A 26,082-nucleotide genomic window follows, 5' to 3' on the forward strand; every position below is an offset into this window, starting at 1 on the left:
ATTATTGAATTGATACAAGGTGGTTTTTTTCTAATATATATATATATCTACACGACGGGCCTCTTTCAGTTTCCGTCTACCAAATCCACTCACAAAGCTGAGCCAACCAATGCCTCGTTGGTTCCGACAAAGATTGACTGCAGTCTCTTGTTGAACCAACAATAGTCATAAAGTGTTGGAGGGGAACACGACACACATGGCTGCTTTCTGTTTCATCATCATCTAAAGTAGAAGACACTTCACAAAGGTGCCACTCAGTGGGAATGAACCTGGAACCATGTGGTTGGTAAGCACGCTACTTACCACACAGCCACTCCTACGCCTGGAATTTAATGATTATTGTAGGTGTGGTTTTGTATTTCACCTGGTGTGCTTATAATTCTGCCAGCTTGCCACCCTATTAAAATACAGTCCAAAGAAGCCCCTATCTACCATTAAGGGTAGTGGGTGTCCTTCGGTACCATTCCAATCTGGGTGTGACTTTGCTTCTCTTTCCAGTCTCAGAGGTCCACGAAGAAAAGAGTTGTCTTCAATTGCTGTGACCTGCCCCTCCCCCCCACACACACACTTCAAAGGAAATCATAAACAAAAACAATAAAAATAAATACATATATAATTAATAATTTCTTTATTTACTATTCAAGTGTTTTGTCAGCTTCTGTCATCGTCATCATTATTATTGTTCAAGATTCATTTCGTTTTGTAGTATTTTCTTCCCCCACCCCTTGCCGTCATTTGCACCTCTTCATCTCAAAAGGGTCTTTTTGGGGGGGTGGATTGCCTTAAATGAATCAAATTCCAAACAAACAAACAACAATAATAATGATAATAATAATCATGATTCCAAATTTTGGCACAAAGCCAGCATTATGAGGGGGCGGTGGGAAGTTTGCAAAGTTGATTAAATTGACCCCTGTTCTTATTTCATCAACCCCGAAGGGATGAGAGACCACCTCAGTGGGATTTGAACTCTGAATGTAAAGAGGGGCAAAATACTGCCAAGCATTTTTTTTGTCTGGCTTGCTAACGACACTAACAACTCTGCCAGCTTGCTGCCTTAAAATAACGATAATAACCCCTTCTACAACAGGTCCAAGCGGCCTGGAATTTGTGGGGAGTAGGGATAGTCGGCCAGCCACATCGATCCCCAGTACTTGATTGGTACTTAATTTATTGACCCCCTGAAAGGATGAAAGGCAAAGTCGACCTCAGCAGAATTTGAACTCCAAATGTAACAATTGGAACAGAATTGCCGCTAAGCATTTCACCCGGCGTACTAACGATTCGGCCAGTTTGCCGCCTTAATTATAATAATAATAATAATGATATAACAACAACAATTACTTTTCCTAGTTAAAAAAACAACAACAACAACAAAAACAGTTTGTACGGTCATTTATCAACATAGTTTGCTGGTTGTGTATATAAGATGTACCAGGGTGTAGAATGAAGCAACAATAGTTTCGATGAAGGGTATATCTGTATGTATACATATATAGACGTGTATGTGTGTGTGTATATATATATACATATATATAATTATATATATAGTTATATATATATATATATATTGAAATGTGTATATTTACACACAGACGTTTGTGTGTGTGTGTTTGGATCAATAGGGAAGAATCAGAAAGGTGGGAGAGAAACGGTATATATTTTTTTCAACTATACGTACCTTTATTTTACCAATAATTAATATCGTTAATCATCATTATTATCATCGTTATAACAAATGAGCTGAACATAAAGACAACAAATCCTTCGTATTCATTTTAAACAGTTTTTAAGATAAATTGATGCATCACATGAGCTGGAAAGTGTATATACATGTGTGTGTGTGTGTATGTATAGCTATATATGTATATACAGCTATAGATATACATATATATACACAGCTATATATATGTGTATATATATATACACATTCACACACAACTATATATACTTATATATATGTATATAACACCTCTATATGTGTGTGTGTATATATATACATATATACCAATATATATACACACATTCACACAACTATATATACTTATATGTATATAACACCACTCTATGTGTGTGTATGTACATATACACCCTTTACTACCACACATGTGTGCATATATATATATGTATATGTGTATGTATAGTTAGATACATACAGACATATATAAATATCTATAAAGTGTGTGTGTGTGTGTATATATATATATATATATATATATATATATATATATATACACACCCATACACACACATACATTTGCTTTTTTTTTCACAGACGATGATGGTGATGATAACAGAGTTAGCCATTGTCATCATCACCATCATCATCATCAGTTGTCATCACAACACCTCCTCACTTGGTGCACACACATGCAAATTATACACACACACACACATTGCTGGCTGCACGTAACATGCAAACAGCTGTGTATGGTCAACGTTGTCCAAAAACATCCTTTGACTCTCTCTCTTTCTCTCCTTTTGGCAGCAGTGTAAAGAAGAGCGGTGGGGTGGCTGGAGTGGGATGTGGGGGAGGAACAAAGGGCCGTGACCCATGAAGAGAGGGGTGGAGATGGGGCTGTCAGGAAATTTTGTGTGTGATGTGGGGCGAGCAGGAGGGCTTTTCTATTTTCTTTCCCTCTTCTGTCTCTGCCCTCTCCTCCAACATGGAGGCAGTTCTGGGGGAAGTGGAGGGTGGGGGCAGCGCAATGGTCTCCTTTTATTTCAAAAGAATTTTCAGCTTTTTCCTTTGTTTTTCTTATTTCCTGGTGACAATTTTTTTATATCTTGATGTATATGTATCAGACACAAATTTTCACATATATCTGTGTGTGTATGCATACACACAAGTATGTATGCATGCGTGTGTCCACACATGCATATATATATATATATATATAGATAGATTTGCTGATACAAACAGGAAAATGGACCTTAAAGCGCAGGTGTGTATATATTTATTTGTCGGAGGCTAAAAAGTGACTCAGGTGCTGAGAGTTTTGTGTAGTGGCACTTACCAAAGTGCCAATAATAGGTGCCAATGCACGAAACTTTCAACTCCTGAGCCACCTTGCAACATCTGTCAGTTATTTGTATATATATATATATATACATAGAGGTGTGTGTGTGTGTATATATATATATACCTGTATTAATCAAGGCCTTGGGAGAAATCTCAACAATATTCAAGCCTTTAGCATGAAACTAATGGTAGCCTCGTTAACCCATAATTACAGAATATTTATCCACCAATGCAGTGTTAAGCACTCATTCTTGTTTGGTATTAATGGTGTGTATATATATATATATATATATACATTCACACAAGTACTCTATAGTTACCGTAATACCATTTGATATCAATATGCATATATATATATGTATGATATAATATATATATATATAATATATATATTAATATGCATATTGATAGCAAATGGTATTACGATAAATAAAGAGTACTTGTGTGTATGTATATATACATATATATACACACACACACACACACATACATCTATATACATACATACATACAGATTGATGGAAAGGGTTTGATAATGAAATAAACTTATAAAAATTTATTTTAAAAATTAAAAAGAGGAAAATATAAAATAAATTCAAGAAAACATAAAAAAAGGGGTGGAAAAAAAACGACCCCCAACAGAAAGAAATAAGTAAGAAGGGGAATAATATTTAGGACCATCATGGAGTTGGAAATTTTAGCAGCAGCGTTTATTTAATGTGTTGTGTGCACGCGTGTGTGTGTATGTAAGTATATATATACACAAACATATATATATATATATATATACATACGTATACACACAATAGACACATATCTAATAATAATAATAATATTTATATACACAGATATATCTCACACACATATAATAGATGTATGTGTGAAAAGGAGTTTAAAATAGAGAGCGAAGGGGTGGGGAGAGCAAAGGGCGAGAGGGGGGTGGGGGAGAGCAAAGGGCCAGAGGGGGGTGGGGAGAAAGTGAAAGGGAGCAAAGGGATTGAGTGGGAAGAAAACGAAGTGTTTTTTTCTTTTTTTTTTCTTTGAAGTTCGTTAAGTGTTTTTTTTTGATTAGTTTAAAATGAAGAGGAGGAGTCGTAATCCTCTGGAGGTTTGTCCTTGTAGCGAGCTTTCCGAATCTCAGCCAAGCGTTTCCGAGCTGAGTCAAGCTCTTTCTCTTTTCGCAGAATTTCTTCCTGCGCCATAATTTCCTGAAAGAGAAAAACAAAGATTAAATAAATTAATTAAAAAATTTAAAAAAAAAAAATTTTTTTTTTTTTTACTTGTTTCAGTCATTTGACTCTGGCCAATCAAATCGACCCCCAGGACTTATTCTTTGTAAGCCTAGTACTTATTTTATCAGTGTCTTTTGCCAAACTACTAAGTTACGGGGATGTAAACACAGACACACAAACATATATATTAATATGTATGATGGGCTTCTTTCAGTTTCCATCTACCAAATCCACTCACAAGGTCTGAAGCTATAGTAGAAAACACTTGCCCAAGGTGCCATACAGTGGGACTGAACCTGGAACCAAATAGTTGGGAAGCAAGCTTCTTACCACACAGCCACTAGCCTCTCCGCTTCTCCTCCCCACCACTGCTTGAAAACTGGTGTTGGTATATTTACATCCCTGTAACTTAGCAGTTCAACAAAAGAGACCCAACCATGTTGTTGGTAAGCAAGCTTCTTATTTCTTTACTGCCCACAAAGTGAGCCAAATTAAAACCTTCCATTAAAATGTTCCAAATAACCATTTTAATAACGACCAAGTTAATTTACTAAATTTTCAAAATTAATTAAAACAGATTTCAATAGAAATAATGTAACGTAACATAAAAGTGTTAATCTTCGGTAAGTATGGTGGTAACTCCAGACTGGTTCCAGTCTTATGAAACCTCTTCAGTGAAGCAGGTTCTTCTCTGTTATTTAATAGACCTTGCTATGATGTAATCGCTACACAAAGAACAAGAAATTTACCTAGGGTTGCCATCTGCCTAAAACACAACTATTTAAGTGAGCGCTGTTGATAAAAACAGAAAAACATGGGCCCTCACCTGTGCAATACCTCCAACCATTCGTTTATTTATGGTCAACTCATCTTCATCAGCTTCGAAGCTCTGTGACTGCTGTGCTGCTTGGACTAATGCATCTGACGCCTTCTTCACTGCATTTCCTGCCGCCTGTCAATGCACAATAACAAACACATGCACTTAGTATGCACCAATCTCAACTTCCCACCAGCAATCAAAGTCTGCAAAATCGCCCCTCCCTTTCACCACCACCACCACCACCATCATCATTAAACCGACTCCAGCCTCTGCTTGTCCATACATCTGCACTCCAGCTCGCGTTCACTGTCCAGTCTCACTCAATACTTGGAAATACATGTAATTACTCATTTTGCCCCACTTCCCTATCACCCATCCACTCTCACTCAACTAATTCACTCACTCATCCACTCAGCTCATTCGTTCACTCATTCACCGAATGCCTTGTCTCCTTGTCTTGAGACAGCATTCACCCGGGGTGGGTTGAGCTGGTTTCATTCATCCTCAATGCTGCATCTCTCACAAACGCCGACCAGACCTGGCGATTTGAGGCAAACGACCACATGATCTCCAACCACTCCTTATTATTCACCGAATGCCATAACCACCATAAACCCCCTCATCTCTTCCACCTCAACTCCCTTAAAAAACATCACAAACACAGCCATGTTTTGCTTCACCGATTCAGCCACAGTAAAACAAAATTAAAAAAATAACAAATAAAAAATTAGTGGAAAGATCGTCCCACGAACCTGCAATCTGTGCATTGAGATTGAACCGACGTCAGCCTTCACTTTGCATGCCACCAAGAGGGCAGCGGTCGAACCAGCAACTTCCTTCGCTGATGCAATTAATTTTTCTTCACTTGCCTGACCCTGCACCATTGCATTAGCAGCCTCACACAGGCTTTGTGTTGCAGCTGCCACGCGGCGAGCCTGAAAAGGAGAAGGGAGTGAAACATCATCACCATGGTCCATTTAATGTCCAGAATAAAATATATATATATACATACACACACACATGTATGCAGCAATTTACGGTTGATAACCAATGAATTTTTTACAATGTGTGTGTGTATGTGTACTCTTATTCCTCTCTCTCCTCATCTGTCATTAAGAGCAAACGCTCAAAATGTTAAGAACTTCTTTGAATTTTCCTGACCATGAGCCTAATAAACCCTGTTTGTTCTTTAACGTCATTCTTATGCCTTTTTTAAAAATTTATTTTCATACCATATATATATATATCTTTATATATAAAGCTGAAGTTGTCTGTGTGTGTATGGCAGGTTTGGTATAGCCTTCAATTAACACTATCTCCTGCGGCGCAAGTTGACCAAAATTGAGAGTATGATAGAAGAAGGCTTGCTCTTCCTTCCGTAGAAGAAAAAATTCAAATCAGACCATGTTAACGCCAAAAATTACTTACATCAAAAAGGTGCTTTTTTCTATGAAAATCCCTATTTTTTACAATTATTTGAATGCTGTGTCACCATTTTCCAGTGTATTTCAACCAGAAAAATGTTCACTTCAAAAGAATAACAAGCTACATAATGCAAAATTTTTACTTTTCAAAAATTCCAATTCTAAAGGGTCGAAACAAACCCGAGCAACGCCGGGCGATAGTATATACATACATACACAGTAATACCTCACCATATCGCAGTTCATCTATCATGATGTTTATTATTTAAGCCTACATCGATTCCTCTGGGGTGTTGTTTGGCATTCATAATAAAATAAATATAAACAAATTATAAGAAATAAAAATATATACAGTACTGTTTCTACTTTGCAGGTTTTCACCTATCGCAGGGTGTTTATCTTAATTTCTATTTTTCTGAAGGAGTATACGAGCGTTCAAACAGTACAGGTGAATTAAGTGATAGTACATGAGGGTAAAAAAAGTGAGTACTTACTGCAGAAATTAAGCCCTGAGACCACTGGCCATCTTCGTCCAGGGTAGACTTTGAGTATGAAGCGGACACCTGGGGAGGAAGAAGGAAAGACACAACATTAGTTTATAAGCAAATAGGTTTCATTATAACTGTGGTCATACAACATGCTAGAAATAACCAAAAGGAATCCACATCAAATCAGAGAGCATCAATATTAAAAAATGGTTTAGTGTATATAAACAAATTATTTAGGGTGTGTGTGTGTGTGTGTATATATATATATATATACAAACTCCAGAGTATACTGACAATATTTAGTGTAGTGTTTATATATATAGGTGCAGGCATGGCTGAGTGGTAAGAAGTTTGTTTCCCAACCACATCATCCCAGGTTCAGTCCCACTGCATGGCACCTTGGGCAAATGTCTTCTACTGTAGCCTTGGGCTGACCAAAGTCTTGCACGTGGATTTGGTAGATGGAAACTGAAAGAAGCCTCTCATATATATATATATAGGTTTGTGTGAGTGTGTGCTTTCATACATTTGTTGCTCCACCTCACTACTTAAAAGCTGATGTCGGTTGCTTTAGGCCCTTGTAACTTAGCAGTTTGGCAAAAAAGATCAATAAAATGAGTGTACCAAGCTTTAAAAAAATAAATACTATGTAGGATGGAATATTTCCTAGAACAGAAGACAAAAGCTGGTCCTTGAGAAGCAGTTTTTGTTACAGCAGGGCTCTGCATTCTTCAGGTGAGACCCTTAGTAACTTATAACCTTCCTAGCTATGAATATACCTGCAGATTGGACATAATCTCAGAGGATTAGAGAAGTTAACAAAAGTGTGCATGTAGCATATATTATATTCCTAGCTATGAATATGGCTTAGATTGGACTTAATCTAAGAGAATTTATTTTGATTATTTCTAATTATTTTAATTCGGTCAATGAATGCTTGTAGGTTTCTGTTACCTTTCCTTGGAGTATTAGTTCCTTCTGTGCAGCTGACGCTGACTTTACGAGGGCAGCTGTTGCAGTTGCAATCGATTTCGCTGCTTCCAGAATCTGTTCTTCGAATCCCAGGCTCTCGTCAGCTGTCTGGAAGTAGAAATAGGGTTAGAAGATGGACGGAAGGGGATAGCGGACAGAAGGAAAGAGAAAATAGAGATAGAAATTGTAGACAGAATGTAACAAATGAGTAGAAATGACAATTGGAGACAAAAGGGGACAGACATAAGAAGACAGGTGGAAGGAGACAAATGAGAGACAGACAGAAGGAAGGAGAAAGTAGTAGAAGCAAAAAAAAAAAAAGGAGCACTCCGTCGGTTACGACGATGAGGGTCCTAGCTGATATGATCAACGGAACAGCTTGCTTGTGAAATTAACATGCAAGTGGCTGAGCACTCCACAGACATGTGTACCCTTAATGTAGCTAGCAAGGAGATTCAGCGTGATACAGAGTGTGACATGGCTGGCCCTTTTGAAATACAGGTACTAATCATTTTTGCCAGCTGAGTGGATTGGAGCAATGTGAAATAAAGTTTCTTGCTCAAGGAGACAACGTGTTGCCGGGAATTGAACTCAGAACCTTACGATCATGAGCTGAATGCCCCTAACCACTAAGCCACTAGAAGCAGATAGAAGACAAATGAAGGGAAATGACAAAAGTGGACAGATACAAGGGGACAGAAGGAAAGAGAGAATAGATAGAAATATTTGACAGACGAGAGACGGTAATAGTAGACAGAAGGTAACAAATGAAGAGAGATGACAAAAGGAGAGAGACACAAGAAGAGAGAAAGGGGCAGGGGACATGATGACGATATAAAACATAAGATGGAAGAAATCGAGAGAAAAGATAAAAGGAGAGGATGAGAAGAAATACGAGAGATTTAAAAAAAACAAAGACTCAATGAAAATGAAAAAAATACCAGAATAATACAAACAATCTTGGAGATGAGAATAAATTTTGTGTAGATTGGGAGACAGCAATTGTGGCAGGGGGAGGAGAGATTTTGCTTCCATCTTTGCACTGCAAGGGTTGCTTAGCAACTGCATCAGGTGAGACACAGGTTGGTCGGTTAGGAAGAGATTGAATTCAGACAACCAGTTGGTACCAAAGTGTATAGAATTATATCAAGGGATGTATGTATGTTAGGAGGGAGGGATGGATGTCCAGGAGATGTGCTTTGTTCTCTTGGGTTGTACCTCTGGACACTGTGTCCGTTCTTGGTGTGTGTCTGGGAGTTGTTCCGAGTCCTAGTGTCTATGTTGGGGAGCTGTGTCATAAGGTGTAGGTCAAGGAACTGTAATGTGTGTGGCTCATTCACATAACTTTGTAAGGAGCCTAGGGCTGGTTTCATGGTTTCTCTGGCAATATATTTTGTGACTGCTAAATCAATTAAGTGTGTGTCAGAGACCTATGCCATGTTATTGTAGTGTATGCTTATGAGCAGTGCTGCATCAAGGATTGTACGTGGGTTAACTGTGTAGTGTTATGAAAGGCATAAGTCCAGGAGTTGTGTCACGTCTCGGGAACCATGTCTGAAGCAGTGCTGTGCTGAAGGTTGTACGTAGGTCCAGTGCGGGAATGTGTGTTTGCTGCAGTGGCCTACCGCGACACGGACATGATTGATACTTGGTGGACTTAGGATATTGAACCACCAAAAAATATCAAACATATCTGGTCAAGGCATCCATCATCACCACCATCATCATCGCCATCAACATCATTGTTGTCCTAAAAAAAGATTTTTTAAAAAATTCGCTGTCATTAAGAGCAAACGCTCAAAATGTTAAGAACTTCTTTGAGTTTTCCTGGACCATGAGCCTAATAAATCCTGTTTTCTTTAATGTCATTCTGGGAAGCCTCAACACCCATGGACCCAGGAACAGGGCAGCTTGAAGTTTTCTTCACAAAGAACAAAAATATAAAAAAAAATAAAACAAGACCTTGTTTGTAAACATTTTTGGACCTGGGTTTACACCCGCTAAGCAAATTTTGTTCCCGGGCCAATGGCAATAAAGTACAAAGTACAAAGGAAAGCAACTTACTTTCGCAGCTTGACGGGGCTGCAGCTGGGCAAGTTTTTTGGCAGCAGCTTCAATTGAGCTTGCTGCACCACGGAGTTCATTTTCTGCAATAACTGTCGGGTCACCGTAATCAACCCAATTAGGCCCTGTTAATTTCGGTAATGAATTAAAAAGAAGAAAAAAAAAAAAAAGAAACGAAAATTATTTACAAAAAAAAAAAATCACAAAAACAATGGCTGCAAAAACCATAAAAAAAAATGATTAAAATGACTTAATTATTATTATTATTAATCATGATAATTATATACTGTCTTTCGCAGCTATTTGATGAATTTAAAAATAGATTTTAACAACAACAACAACATCAAAGAAAAATATAAAATAGTTTAGCATCATTCATGCAAAAAAAAAAAAAAAAAGCAATACTATAAAAAGTGAAGAGTTTATTGTCATTAATTAGTAATTAGTTGAATATATTATTATTTTTATTATTACTGTATTTCCCAGCATTGCAGACACTATGCGAGGTTTCCCCTAAAATGTCTTGAAAATTTAATTATGAGAATTATTATTACTTTTAAAAAATAATGCTTTCTTTTGCCTTTATTTCAATGAATTTAAGAATAAAAGAAAATGGTTAAATATACTTAAATAAAGTGATTATTATTCATTAACTATTATTATTGTGGAGGCGCAAATGGCCCAGTGGTTAGGACTGCAGACTCGCAATTGTAGGATTGTGGTTTCAATTCCCAGACCAGGCATTGTGTTTATTGAGCGAAAACACCGAAAGCTCCACGGGGCTCCAGCAGGGGGTGGTGGCGAACCCTGCTGTACTCTTCCACCACAACTTTCTCTCAATCTTTCTTCCTGTTTCTGTTGTACCTGTATTTCAAAGGGCCATCCTTGTCACACTGAATCTCCCCAAGAACTACACTAAAAGTATGTGTCCTTGGAATACTCAGCCACTTGCACGTTAGTTTCATAAGCAGGCTGTTCTATTGATTAGATCAACTGGAACCCTTGTAACTGATGGAGTGCCACAAATTATTATTATTACTGAGTGAAAGAGCAGCACATGCCAAGTGACACTGAGGTCACTTGGCCCAATATATCAATATATCTATTGTGACTGTCTGATAAGGGTACACCAGGGGTACATCACAACCATATGTGCATGATAGTCTCACATCAAGATAAACAGTGCATGAGCTTGTAAGTGGGGCCCAGTTAGAACTTTTAAGTTGAATAGCCACAAACACAAAAGCAGACTGCTGTGAGCCACAGGACCTGCATTGCTAATCCCCTAATTTTACTCTGGATATTAACAATTAACACAATTGTAATAAATTCAGGGCAAATAGTTACGTTTCTAGATAAGGAAAAAAAAAGTTATTTCTAAAATTCACAATTAATTGAAAAGATACAAATTCAAATTAAATTAAATTAAATCCAATGTGTCACTGTATTGTCAGGATCAGTGCTTCTTCATCCCTTTTTTTTTTTTTACCTATGGACCCCTTTCATTCTGGTTTTATTCCACTGGACCCTTATACCAATTTAATGTTTCAAAAAATCCTAGTGTATCCTTATAATTAAATTGTGTCAGGAATTGTATTAAGAAAAATTTTTTTAAATATTTTGAGGACTGTAGAAGTACAACCTATTTATTCTTTTAATTGTTTCAGTCGTTTGACTGCGGCCATGCTGGAGCACTGCCTCTAGTCAAATAAATCGACCTTAGGACTTATTCTATTCATCTCTTTTGCCAAATCGCTAAGTTGCGGGGATGTAAACACACCAGCATCAGTTATCAAGCGATGGCTGGGAGACAAACACAGACACACAAATATATATATATATGATGGGCTTCTTTCGGTTTCTACAAACCAAATCCACTCACAAGGCTTTGGTCGGCCTGAGGTTATAGTAGAAGACACTTACCCAAGGTGCCACGCAGTGGGACTGAACCCAGAACCATATGGTTGGGAAGCAAGCTTTTTACCACATAGCCACTCCTGTGCCTTATTGGAGATAAAATTTAACAACAAAATCTTATATGGACCCCTGAGGGCCAGATGGTCCCTGGTTGAGAGTCACAGCATTATCAGGTTCTATAATGGTTCAAAATAGTAAATTCTGGGGATGGAAACTGCCCAGTGATTTTCAAATTATGGGGGAAGGGATTAAGTTGTTTACATTGACCCTAGTATGTAACTGGTACTTAATTTATCAACCCCAAAAGGATGAAAGGCAAGTCGACCTTGGTGGAATTTGAACTCAGATCATAAAGACAGACAAAATACTGCTAAGCACTTTGCCTGGCATGCTAACGGTTCTGCCAGCTTACTGCCTCTGGTCTTGAAGATTATTGCAAGTGAAATGGGTAGACGAAGAACAACAGGGCAGGAATGCTTTGTATATTAAAGGAAAAAAGTATGAGAAGGTAAACAATGGCAAGAAACAAAATATAATTAAATGGAAGGAAATTCAATTATAAGTTTTAAAATGTAAAAAGAAACAATTGTTAAAGAATTATCTCTTGTACTTGGAAATACATGAAATATATGCAAATGTGAAATATATACAAGAATCTAATCTACGTACAATCATCATGAAATATATGCACAAATATGGAACATAGTAAGTTAACTGCAACAAATTAAATTTTTAAAAAAATTACGTCATCTGTATTAATGTTTGTGTGTAATGTATTGGGGTCCACTGTGAAATCTATGCAGAAACAAACAGGAAAATAACTGAGTCACTGTGAAATCTATGCAGGAACATTACATATTTGCACAAGTGTAAGACTTATTAAAGAAAGGTGCAACCTGTTAACATCCTGTGAAATTTAAGGACTAAACATGCATCAGGTGTGTAGTTGAGTAACTGTGAAATGTATGCAGGAATATGTAAGTATAGTTAATTAATTCAATGGGGAATGTAATAATGGAAACAAATATTTGTGTAGCAAAAACATGGCTGCATCACAATGAAATGTGTGCAGAAATTTAATCACTATTTTAAAACATAGACTTGAGCATGTGTTATGTTAATAGACGTAATAGAAGTGTTTGCACACTTAGGTGAAATGTATGCAGAAGCATGTAATGTGATGAAGGCTTGGTAAACTGCAAGCAGGATCTTGTAGGAAGGTTATATGAAATGTACATAAACATATGATGAAGATTATGAAATTTAAGCAAGAATATATAGGTGGGTAACAGTTGGATCACACTGAAATATACAAAGATAAACATAGATACAAAGCTTTGTTGAATGAAACCCCATAAAATATATGCAGAAAAATATCACTGTAAAATGTGTAATCTACAGTCAATAACTGAAATATGGATGAAAATACACCTTGTAATATGTACAAAGTTACCGTGAAAAGTATACTGATTGAAATAAACAGTGCTATGTAAAATATGCACAATAAAATATATGCAGAAAAACCATGTAATATACAGTAGGTCACTGTGAAATGTATGCAGAAACACTGTAGAACATTGTGAAATGTATGCAGAAACACTGTAGATCATTGTGAAATATAGAATCTGAAGAATAATATACATATGTGAAATTTACGCAAGCTCATGATGTGCATTATACAATGTATCACTGTATGTTGAAACAAAACTTATACACATTGAGGTGCTGTGAAATGTATGCAGAGATACAGTAACTATGAAATGTATGTTGAACTAAAGAATGTAATATATAGTGGCTGAGTGCTAAAAACTACACAGAACCATTGAAAGTAATATACAGTGGATGATTGTGAAATGTATGCAAGGCCATGAAATATAAGACACAACTTATGAATATTAAATGTTTGCTGTAACATAATTCACTGAACTTTAAATGAGTGAACTATAAGCGAACTAGGACAGCCAATGAGGTTGCCCCAATGCTAGAAATAACAGCCAAAATCACCCTCAAATCACACAGATTGTCTCATAAAAGACAGATAATATTGCATTAGATATGGAAATGTATAGGAATGGTCACAAGTAGGATGTTATTGATCATAAGGCTGGTTGCATAGGGTTGACCTGGGGTTAAACACAGGTCACCTCTATGAGATAATAATGATGTCTATGTGGTTTCTAGATTTGCTAGAAGTAGTAGCTAGTTCTTCCTGGAATTAAAATCTACTGTCATAAATAGGAAGAGGCTGCACTGGATAATGTAGTCCTGAATAAAATATGGGATGGTCATGGGTGGAATGTTTTTGATCATAGGTCTGCTGGAAGAAAGCTGATCTGGGGGCTAAATCACAACAATGACGAGGAAGGACATACGAGATAATGTACTCCTAGATACACTATGTCTGAATAATAAATGGGATGGTTATAGCTGGAGCCCCTTTGATCATAGGTTTGCTGGATCTGGACTGACCTGGGGCTAAACAACAAGGACACACATAGAATATCTAAAATAACATTATGCAGGGTGCAGCAAAAAAAGAACCTTGGATTCACCATTCTTGATAAATGTTTCAACAGCAAACTCATAGCATATGTCAGTCTGAACTACAATGGTAACTGAAAAACAAAATGGTAGAATATTAGCGACAGGAAGACACCATTTCCACCTGTCTAACTTAATTAGCGCCACAAGAATGGCTGTGTAAAATGTGGGAGGATTTTCTGCTGCATCCAATAAATTGTGCTGATCTCTTTTAAGGGAAAAGTGTGTGATCTGAGAGAGATTTGGTAGAAAATTCTAGCAGCTGAAGAATGTTCTGAAGAAAAATGTCTGCAGTGAGTATTGCAGAAATGCTAAGGAATTCTTACAAAAATGATGAGGAATTTGACTCAAGCATTTAAGATTGCCCCGAGAATTCCAAGTGTTGTTACATTAATTCTAACGAGTGCTGCAAAGAAGATCACAAGAATACTACACGAATTGCAAAGCATGCCACAGACACAAGAGAAACGGTAAAGAATGGCAACAGAATTGTAATGAACATCAAAATAATAGTTATGCCACAGAAAGGCTAAATGAATGTCAAAAGAATTTTAAGGAATGCCAGGTAAGTGCAATGATGACAGCAAGAATAATAATAATAATGGTGAGGAACATGACACGGAGGAGGGAATTTGACATTTAATTGTAACGAAGGCTAAATGAATGCTAAGGAACACAAGAATACTTCTGGGATTCACAAGACTGCTAAAAGATATCACAATGGTTGCAGGAATAGTCATGGCTATATACAATTGTGATGACTGTTACACAGATAAGGAATGCCACAAAAGAAGAAAAAAAATGGCACAAGAACAAAAACAGAAAAGAATGTCGTAAGGATATCAATAATTTTTTTTAATTTAAAGAAAAAAAAAAATCTCCAGAATGGCTGGAATATGTCTGAGAGCAGAGAGTAGGGGTTCATAAATCTACAATTTTGTTGTTAAAATTTTTGTTGTCAGGGTGTGAAATGTTTAGCGGTCACCCGTCTCTCTTCAGTTCTTTGGTGATGTGGTACCATGCAAGATGAAGGTTAGGAGCGGCTGTGTGGTAAGTAGCTTGCTTACCAACCACATGGTTCAGGGTTCAGTCCCACTGCATGGCACCTTGGGCAAGTGTCTTCTACTATAGCCTCGGGCCGACTAAAGCATTGTGAGTGGTTTTGGTAGACAGAAAACTGAAAGAAGCCCATCGTATATATATATGTATATATATGTGTGTGTATGTTTGTTTGTCTGTGTTTGTCCTCCCCCAACATCGCTTGATAACCGATGCTGGTTTGTTTACGCCCCCATAACTTAGCGGTTCGGCAAAAGAGACCGATAGAATAAGTACTAGGCTTACAAAGAATAAGTCCTGGAGTTGATTTGCTCGACTAAACAGTGGTGCTCCAGTATGGCCACAGTTAAATGACTAAAACAAGTAAAAGAGGAAGAGTAATAATGGCATTGTCCATTCTTCTGAACTAACAAGAGATCGTGACCACACCCTTACAACCAGCCCAGGGAATTGGTAAAACAACAACTGGGCACATTGTTTATAGGCAAACGCAGTTTCTATTCTTAGACTGGGTGATACATTGTGTTCTTGGGCAAGACACTCCATTCCACATCACTTCAGTCCACTCAGCTGGCAAAAACGATCTGTACCAGTAATTAAAAACGGGCCAACCATGTCAGATTCAGCAACCTTGTCTTGCTGAATCTCCCTGAGAACTGCATTAAGGGTATGCATGACTGTGGAGTACTCGGCCACTTGCACATTAATTTCACAAGTAGGCTGTTTTGTTGATTGAATCAGCTGCCACCCTTGTCATTGTAACTGACGGAGTGCCCTTGGACATTGTCACCACCCACCCACCCACCACCACCAATTGTCCTTCAGGAAGAATTAAAAAGAAAGGCTGACCTCAGTGGAGTTTGAACTCAGGGTGCAGAGACTCAAAACAAATACCACAAGACATTCTATCTCAGGGTTTCCCTTCCATTTCAATTGTACCTCATCTTACTACCTACTTCCACCAAGGCCACCACCTCTGCCACTCCCTGAGAGGTCAATTTTGGTTTTAAAAAAAATTGCCCATCCCCCATGGTCCTCAACATGAGTTCACATGACCCTTAAAATTTAGTTGTCAAACTTTAGGTCCAATACACAAAATATTTTTTCACAATTCCTCATAATCCCTAGGTATAAAAATATAAAGGGATTAAAAAAAAAAAATAGGGTCCAGTAGAGTAAAATAAGAATCAAAGGGGTCCATAGGTAAAAAAAAGGGTTGGGACCCTCTGGTATAGACCCCGAAAAGATGAAAAAAGTTTGACCCTGGTGAGGTTTGAACTCACGATACAAAGGCCTATAACTGAAGTATTCTAAGTTTGTCCATCATTTCAGTTCTACTAAAGATTTAATAATAATAATAATAATTCTTTCTACTAAAGGCACAAGGCCTGAATTTGTGGTGGGGAGGGGCCAGTTGATTAGATTGACTCCAGTACGTAACTGGTACTTAATTTATCGACCTCAGTAGAATTTGAACTCAGAACAAGAAGACAGATGAAATATCGCTAAGCATTTCACCCAGCGTGCTAACGATTCTGCCAGCTCACTGCCTTAGTAATAATAACGCTGTGGTGGTCTCATTCTTGCTCACAACATCATAAGCGGAAAGTGTAACCTCTCGAAAGAGCTGTTCTTCACTCCTGCTCCAGAGCGTCGGCTGCAGGGTCATTCCGAAAAGCTCTATCTGCGACGATTTCATCTCAATCGAAGGAGAGGGGCTTTCTCTGTCAGGGTTGTGGATCCCTGGAATAAGCTGCCGGACGAGATGGTGAAGATGCCGACGACCGCTCGGTTCAAAGTTTCCCTTGACCACAAATGGCCTGAACTCTTTACATGAACACCACCCTGTACATAACTCCATGTCCCCCTACATGGCCTTGCTTTTTTTGCTTTTTGAGCCAAAAAATTAACTAACTAACTAACTAACAATAATAATAATAATAATAAATAATAATAATAATTATAATAATAACAATAATAATAATAATTCTATCTACAACAAGAACGACATGGTAACAACAGCAAATACGAAAAATAACAACAGTAATAATAACAATAATAATAACGATAATGAAGACAACGATGATTAAACAAAAAAAGGGTTTTTGTTGTTAGAAATATGAAAGGTGACAAACCTAATTTACCATCTGGTGATGGTAATGCACTAGGGTCGGTTTTATATTTTTCTGTGGAAAAGAACACATTGGACATGAGGCGGAGGAATACAAGAGAAAAAAATAGTTCTTTGGGAATTCGGGCCAGGATATTAATAATGATGATGATAATGATAATAATAATAATGATGATGATGAAAAGGATGATAATGATAATTTAGACGTTTTCAATCTAATTTGGATTCTTTGCCATCAAATTTGAATTTTTCCATTGGTGTTCAAGCCTTGAAAAAAATAAACGAATGATTCTTTTTCTATTATCTCCCCTTGTTCAGACCGGTCAAAGACGTAAATATGGCAGAAGCTATGGCAGTGTTCATGAGTCATTTCATCAAACTTTTCAGATATCAATTGGTGGGCTCTACTGGACCAGTTAGATAAGATAGACATGTATTCCCTTACGGCTGATGTAGTTTAACTCTCTTGTTTTTTTCAAGGTTTGAGCACCAATTGAAAAATTCAAATTTGATGGCAAAGAATGACAACGATAATGATTATTTCTGATATATGCAGAAGGCCTGATATTTTGGTGGAGGAATTAGTTGAGGACAACAACCTCCTGTGCTCAACTAGTAAATTACTTCATTGACCCATTGCCCCAGGAGGATGAAGGGCAAAGTTGACCTGGGTGGAATTTGAACTCACGATGTACAGACAGACGAAATGCCGCTAAGCATTTCGTCCAATGTGCTAATGCTTCAACCAGCTTGCTGCCAAAATAAGTGGCAGCTACGAGAGTCAAGCATAAAGGTTATCCCTATTGTCATCGGAGCACTGGGTTCAATACCTCCCAATCTGAAAAACCATCTGAAAACCTTAGAAATACCCTTCAATCTAGATGTATTGCAAAAGCTGGCATTACTTGGAACTGTCTGAGGTCCTTGTTGTGTCTTGACAAACAGTGCAAACCCCTGGAGACACAATATCTTCAATCAACAACCTCACAATGTTGTATACTGTGCGACGTCTTAACCCTTTAGTGTTTAAACTGGCCATATCCGGCTGAAGTTTTCTACCTATTTTATGTTTAAACTGACCAGATCAGGGCTCTCACACCTAACCTACATTGACATTCTAAAAATGAACAATCACGTCATTGAAACCTCAAAGCTATGAGATAATGCATGATTAATTAAAAGCAATCTGAGTAAAAAAATATTACATTTAACATAGTAATCTGAACACTAAAGGGTTAAATAATAATAATAATAATAATAATGATGATGGTTTCAAATTTTGGCACAAGGCTAGCAAGTCTGGAGGAAGGTGTTAGTCAATTACATTGACCCCCCCCAATGCTCAGCTGGTATTTAATTTATCGACCCCGAAAAGATGAAAGGCAAAGTCGACCTCAGTGGAATTTGAACTGAGAACACAAGGATGGACAAAATGCTGCTAAGCACTTTGCCCAACATGCTAACCATTCTGCCACCTCGCTGTTTTCATATAATAATAATAATAATAATAATAATAATAATACTGATGAGACTTTGAAGGTGGAAATTAGAGGGGGGGGGAGGCATGAAAAATTGTAGCAATACAGAAAGGACAATGAAGTGTTCTGTTAGCGCATGTCTAAACCCAAAGGGTCAATGAAGAAACCCCACAGATTCCAGATCATCAATTCTATCAAAGGCAAGTGTCTTCTCCTAGCCTTGTTCTCTGGTTTAAAGGTCCATGTTGAGATTAAGGGCCCATTCAGCCACACCCATCATTAAGCAAGAGTTTAGAATTTGTTGAGGACACTGTCTCCCTCTTCAAGGGGCCAAAGTTCAAGAAGGTATCACAGCTGATCATATTTAGAAGGCATGTGGCTTACTGATTTGGGTGTTGCACTCATGACTGTAAGATCAGGGGTTCAAATTACGGACTAGGCAGCACACTGTGTTCTTGAGCAAAACCCTTCATTTCACTTTGCTGCAGTCCACTCTGCGACAGACTATTATCCTGTTCAGAAGTAAGGGCCACAGCTATGGCACAGTTCAAGCTCCCTGTGACTGGTGGAGGTTATCCTTAGACAGTGAACCTGGCCTAAAGGTTTATAACAGACTGAAGTCCGCTAAATGCAACCCAGGAATATTAACCCTTTTGTTACCATATTTCTGTTGAGATGCTCTGTGTTTCTTTCAATTAATTTTAAATATAACAAAGAATTTAGTAAAATAACCTAGTTACCATTCAGCTAGTGTTAGGAACATAAATTGTGACCAAGGTTTGGTGGAAGATTTGAATTGAGAATTTATGAAAACAAGACATTTGTACTACAGAGCCAGATGTGGTATCAGCCAGGTTGGTATCAAAAGGGTTAAACACACCTCTACATTTGGGCAGATGCACATTAGAAGCAGTTGGGTGTGGATTGAAGGAAATTTAGGCTATTATTTCTAGCATATAGAGTGACCACATTGAGGTCTCCTCCTCTCAGGTCTTCTGCTGATTATTTTTCTTCTTAAAGGAGACAAGAAATTAAACTTAAATCCTGAGAACAGAAATGCTGGTCCTCATCTAGTTTCTGCCGACCAAAACTTCAAGATTTTCTGATGATCTGAAGCTAGAGAAGAAGACACTTGCCTAAGGTGCTGCGCAGTGGGTTTGAACCCGAGACCACATAGTTATAAAGCAAAGCGAACTTCTTAACCACACAGCCATGCCTGCATAAATACACTAAACTGAAATCAAAGCATTTGTTAATTTGTATATATATATATATATATATATATATATATATATAAACCCCAACAACTTTATATATAGAAATAATATCATGAAATAAGAAACTAAATCAATTAATTGATAATTTCTAATTTAGGGACAAGGGCCAGCATTTTTAAGGGAAAGGTTTAGCAGAAACCACTGACCCTACTTCTTGACTGGTATCCGGAGAGGATTTGAACTCAAATCATAAAGTGTCAAGGACATGTCACAAGGCATTTTCCCAATGCTTTCATATTCTGCCAAATCACTAACTTCAATAGTAATAATAATAATAATAATGATAATAATAATGATAATAATAATAATAATAATGATAATAATAGTAATGGTTTCATGTTTTGGCACAAGATGAGCAATTTCGGGAAATGGGGTTAGTCAATTACATTGACCCCAAGTATCCAACTGGTACTTATTTTACTGAACCAAAAAGGGTCAAAGGCAAAGTTGAACTCGGTGGAATCTGAACTGGGAACAGAAAGACGGATGAAATGCTGTTGAGCCCTTCATCCGGCGCAGCAACAATTCTGCCAGCTTGCTGCCTTAGTGATGACAACAACAACACGGTTTCAAATTTAGTTGGTATCACTGACCCCAGCAATTAGCTGGTACTTATTTAACAATCCTGCAAGAATCAAAGGTAAACTTGACCATGGCAGATATATATATATCAAAATATATTAGGCAAAGTGTTCAGTATTATATATCCATTATAGCTGATCTAACCAATCAGTTTCACACAGGGGCTTCAAAAGGAGTGTTGGGTAACAATCCGATTATGTAAGCCTGCACTCATCAGAGGTAGATGATCTGGAAGGAAATACAGCAACTATCCTCTCAATAGTATTTAAATATACAATATATAAATATAATAAAATACAATTATATGACAATATGTATATAAAATACTACATACATATACATATGTATGTATAATAGAATTATATATAAATATACTACAATACATAAAATGATGTATATATATATATATATATATATACATACATACATACATACATATATATATATATATATACATACATACATACACGTGTGTGTATATACATGTATATATCTATACGTGAAAGCATGCAAAAATATATAACACTGACTACAAGTGTGCTGTGAACTACTGGGTAAGGCAGGTGAGTGATAGGTAAGTAGTGGACAGGTGTTCACACATGGTTAGACAGGTGGGTCCATAGGTAGGCAGGTAGGAAAAAAAATGTCCACACACTGTTAGCAAAACTCACAGTAACACAGACACACACACACACATTGGTCAGTAAGGGAACAGGTCAATCAAATCAGTGGTCCTCAACCGTATTTTGAGTATGAAACCCTTTATTCAGATGGGTCCTCTTAGCCATTTGATATTCAAAACAAAATCCTATTCACCATCAGGATCATTTAGTGTCTGTTTTCCATGCTGGCATGGGTTGGACGGTTTGACTAAAAACTGGTAAGCTGCACCAGGTTCCAATAATTAATTTTCGTAATTATATTTTATAATTAAAAGGGCACCATTTGAGTGTGATCGTTACCAGCGTCGCCTTACTGGCACTTGTGCCCATGCTAGTAGGGTGCCAAGAGCACCATCCGAGCTTGATCGTTGCCAGAGCAGCCAACTGGCTCCGTGCTGGTGGCACGGAAAAGGGCACCATTTGAGCGTGATCGTTACCAACATCGCCTTAGTGGCACCTGTGCTGGTGGCATGTGTAAAAAGATTCGAGTGAGGTCATTGCCAGTACTGCCTGACTGGCCCTCGTGCCGGTGGCACGTAAAAAGCACCCTCTACACTCTTGGAATGGTTGGTGTTAGAAAGGGCATCCAGCTGTAGAAACTCTGCCAGATCAGATTGGAGCCTGGTGCGGCCGTCTGGTTCGCCAACCCTCGGTCAAAATCGTCCAACCCATGCTAGCATGGAAAGCGGATGTTAAACGATGATGATTAATTAAATATTATCATTTCATTAAAGAAATTAACATATTTTGTGTATTATAGAAATGCAACCAAATTTATCAGATTTAAATTTTAGCAACAAAATTTTATACGGACCCACAATGGTCACATGGGCCTTGGTTGAGAACCCCTGAATTATAAAGTCAGTATGTGAAGGGCGGTGGGTGGTGGGAGGACAGACGAACGACACGACAACAACGACGACGATGAAAGACTGAGGTGGTGCCGAGTTAAGGGTGCGAAGTTATACAACATACCTTCTACAACACCTAAATGGAAGAAAACGGAATGAAATGTTTAATGAGCGAGACATGAATGTTTTGGTGAAAGAAGACAGGCAGCAGCAGCAAAATATATTGTCAAACATTGAGGAGGGGCAAGGAAAGGGGACAGGAAGTGCAGGCAGGGCCGATTTAGTTTTCAGTTAAATTTTCTACACTGTGGTTACACTGTGTGTATGGATGAGGAGACAGAACTAGTTTTAATTAAGAATCTTACATTAGAACCACACTATATTTGCATGTGATGTATGAGGGGGGATGCACGGTGAGAGTGTGTGCGTAGGAAGACGGGTCTTTTTCTAGTTAAACTCTTGCACTGAGAAGAAAACACCAGCACCATTTTTCAAAAATTTCAATCATTTGATCTTATCAGAGTTGTCTCCATTTCTTCTTTGTTTTGTTTAACCTTTTAGCATATAAACTGGCCAATATATTCTACTTGTTTTATGTTCAAAACTGGCCAGATCAGGCATCTCATACCTACTCGGCAAGGTCATCCTAAGAATAAGCTATCACATCATGAAAATTTCACATCATGAAAATTTCAAAGTTTCAAGAAATAAGCAATGAACAGGACAAAGTAACCCGAATACGAAAGGGTTAAACAAATGTCCCCTAAAGGGAGTTTTTTTAAGGTCACAGACCATGAACAATCACAGTTAATTGAAAGATTTGTCTCCTCATTTCATTTGCCAAAACCCTCGTGTGTGTGTGTGTGTGCGTGCATTTGTGGAGGCACGTGATTTAGTGGTTTAAGGCGTTGCATTCCTGATCCAAGGCTGTAGTTTCAATCCCTGGACCAAGCAATATGTTGCGCTCTTAAATGTAAGATTTCACTGCGCGTGTCCACTTGGCTGAGTAACCAATGGAGCGCCAGTTATATATAAGGTGCATGGCTTAGTGGTCAGGGCATTTGGCTCAAGACCATAAGGTCAAGAGTTCAATCCCCCAGTAACATGCTGTCCTTGAGCAAGACACTCGATTGCATGTTGCTCCTGTCCACTCACCTAAAGGCCAGCCTTTTCACATTGTGTGCCACACAGAACTCCCCTGGGGACTACATTAAGGGTACAAGCGTCTGTGGAGTACTCAGCCACTTTCACAAGCAGGCTGTTTCATTGATTAGATCAAGTAAAACACTCATCGTTGTAGCTGACAATGTGTGTGTCTGAATATTTGTAAGTGTGTGTGTGTATTTGGGAAGAAAGGAGAAGACATCAGGGAAGGAGTGGGGGAGGGGGTGTTGCTAAAAAAAAAAAAAAGAGAAACCCTGCTCAATTAGTAAAAACAGCCATTAAAAATACATTCAACTAATCAACATTACAATTAGTAATAGTTTTTATAATTAATATTTTAATCAGTAGTAATTAAGGACAACAACACCTGGCTCAGGTGTTGCTGTATCGGAGTGCAGCGGAGAATGCAATGCAGTCGGATAGCAACAAGGCGGGGAGGAAAGAGAGTGTTGGGGGAGGGCATGGACGGAAACACAAAAAACTAAGCAATGCAGTTATAGTTGTGTGGTGGTGGTGGTGGTGGCAGTGGTTATGAGGGAGATGATGATGATAGTGGTGGCAGTGATGATGATGATGATGGTGGTGGTGATGATGACGATGATGACAGTGGTGGCGGTGGTGATGATGATGGTGGTGATGATGATGATGATGATGATGACAGTGGTGATGGTGGTGGTGATGACAGCTATGACAGTGATGGCACCGCCACCGCCAAAGATGGCGGCAGCAGTTTTGAAGAATCCTTCTATGTCTGGCACAAGTCCAGCAATGTGCAGGGGTCTGGGATGAGGGTGGAGGTGGGGGTGGTTCCCAGGTGAGGATAAAGGTGAGCCCAGTATTATAACTGGGACGTTAGGGCGAGTGCATATCTCCGCTGGGAATGGACACTGGGGTGCGTAAACTCAACAGCAATAACTGTTATATACAAACCTATATATATAAGGCAAACCAGTTTTGTTTTATACACTCATGATTGTTTATACATACAATTACGACTGTATAGATACACTAGCATACATGGACAGATGTTCACACACACACACACACTATGAATATACAGTGATGTGTGTGTGTATATATATATATATATATATATATATATATATATATATACATACATACACACACACATCACTGTATATTCATACATATATGATCCACTTTGAACAAACACACAAACATACATATATACATACAATTATAACCAACACATATACACATGTACTCACAGTGTATATACATATATGTATGTACATATTGTATATACACAACCTGAGCTGTATTATATATATATATATATATATATATATACACATATACAAAAAAAAGATATATATATATATAAATGCATATACACACTGAATATATACACTTATATATTGCAGTGTAAACCACACAATAATGCATAAGTGTAAGTCTACATGCATGTCTGTATTGCATTATATACCACACTATACATACATGTACAGTATAAAGCACATTTTGCATACATGTATGTATATATAGTAACATGATGTATATACACAATAGTAAGTCCATACTAAACAAAAGGAATATAAAGATGTTACTTTAAAAAATATAAATATCTCTATATATATATATCCATAATTACATATCATATATATATACATATATATAAAATATATATTTATGATCATCTATATTGTAGATTAAATATTTAAATTATATTATATATATATATATAAATATATTAATGTGTAAAGAAAACATTGGGCCTTCCTGGGGAGTTTTCAATACAAAATAATTTAAAAACAAAATCAATGAAATTTTTTTATAAAAAAGATAAAAACTGGGTACAACTTCTTTTTATGCCAGAAAAGTAAACAAGGTAAAAATATAAAAAATACACAAAGAAACCCACGAAAACAAAAGAATAATGATATGATTTGGTAAACGACAATGGCAAGAATTCGATGAGTCTAATATTGGTACAAGGGCAGCAGTTTTGAGGGGAGGGGTTTAGTCGATTACACTGAATCCAATGTGTGGCTGGTGCTATGTTTTATCAACTTTGGAGGGAGGAACGGTAAAGCCAACCTCAATAAATAACGATGTAATATTTGCATAAAATATATATATAAAATTTAAATAACGAGGGTGAAAAATGAATATTAATTTAATTAATATCAATTTAAAACCAGAAGCCTAGCATATAGAAAAATCTGAAAATTCAGAAAAATTGTAATATCTACTTATGAGACGGGATGGTCACTAAGTGGAAATCCAATATGCTAGAACATGGTCTTGTGTTTGCTGAATCTCTCCGGAGAACATTCTTCTCTTTGTAGTTAGATCGTATGTGATCTTCTTCTAGCATATTGGTTGTCCACTTAGTGGTTATCCCTAAATATACGAATGTGTGTGTGTGTGTGTGTGT

General features: G+C 37.4%; 1 protein-coding gene across 1 annotated transcript in view; it reads right to left on the reverse strand.

Annotated features, from left to right (window-relative positions):
* Positions 1-4,042: 4,042 nt before the first annotated feature.
* LOC115226299 (talin-2-like) overlaps positions 4,043-26,082 on the reverse strand; it is a 309,906-nt gene continuing 287,866 nt past the window's right edge. Inside the window, 8 exon segments of the mRNA XM_036515479.1 lie at positions 4,043-4,230; positions 5,081-5,206; positions 5,827-6,009; positions 6,993-7,061; positions 7,941-8,066; positions 10,023-10,147; positions 17,675-17,725; positions 22,645-22,656. Coding sequence (XP_036371372.1) covers positions 4,096-4,230; positions 5,081-5,206; positions 5,827-6,009; positions 6,993-7,061; positions 7,941-8,066; positions 10,023-10,147; positions 17,675-17,725; positions 22,645-22,656 — 827 coding nt within the window. The 3' untranslated portion in view covers positions 4,043-4,095.

The sequence above is a fragment of the Octopus sinensis genome, linkage group LG30 (assembly GCF_006345805.1).
Source record: "Octopus sinensis linkage group LG30, ASM634580v1, whole genome shotgun sequence".
Lineage (NCBI taxonomy): Eukaryota > Metazoa > Mollusca > Cephalopoda > Octopoda > Octopodidae > Octopus > Octopus sinensis.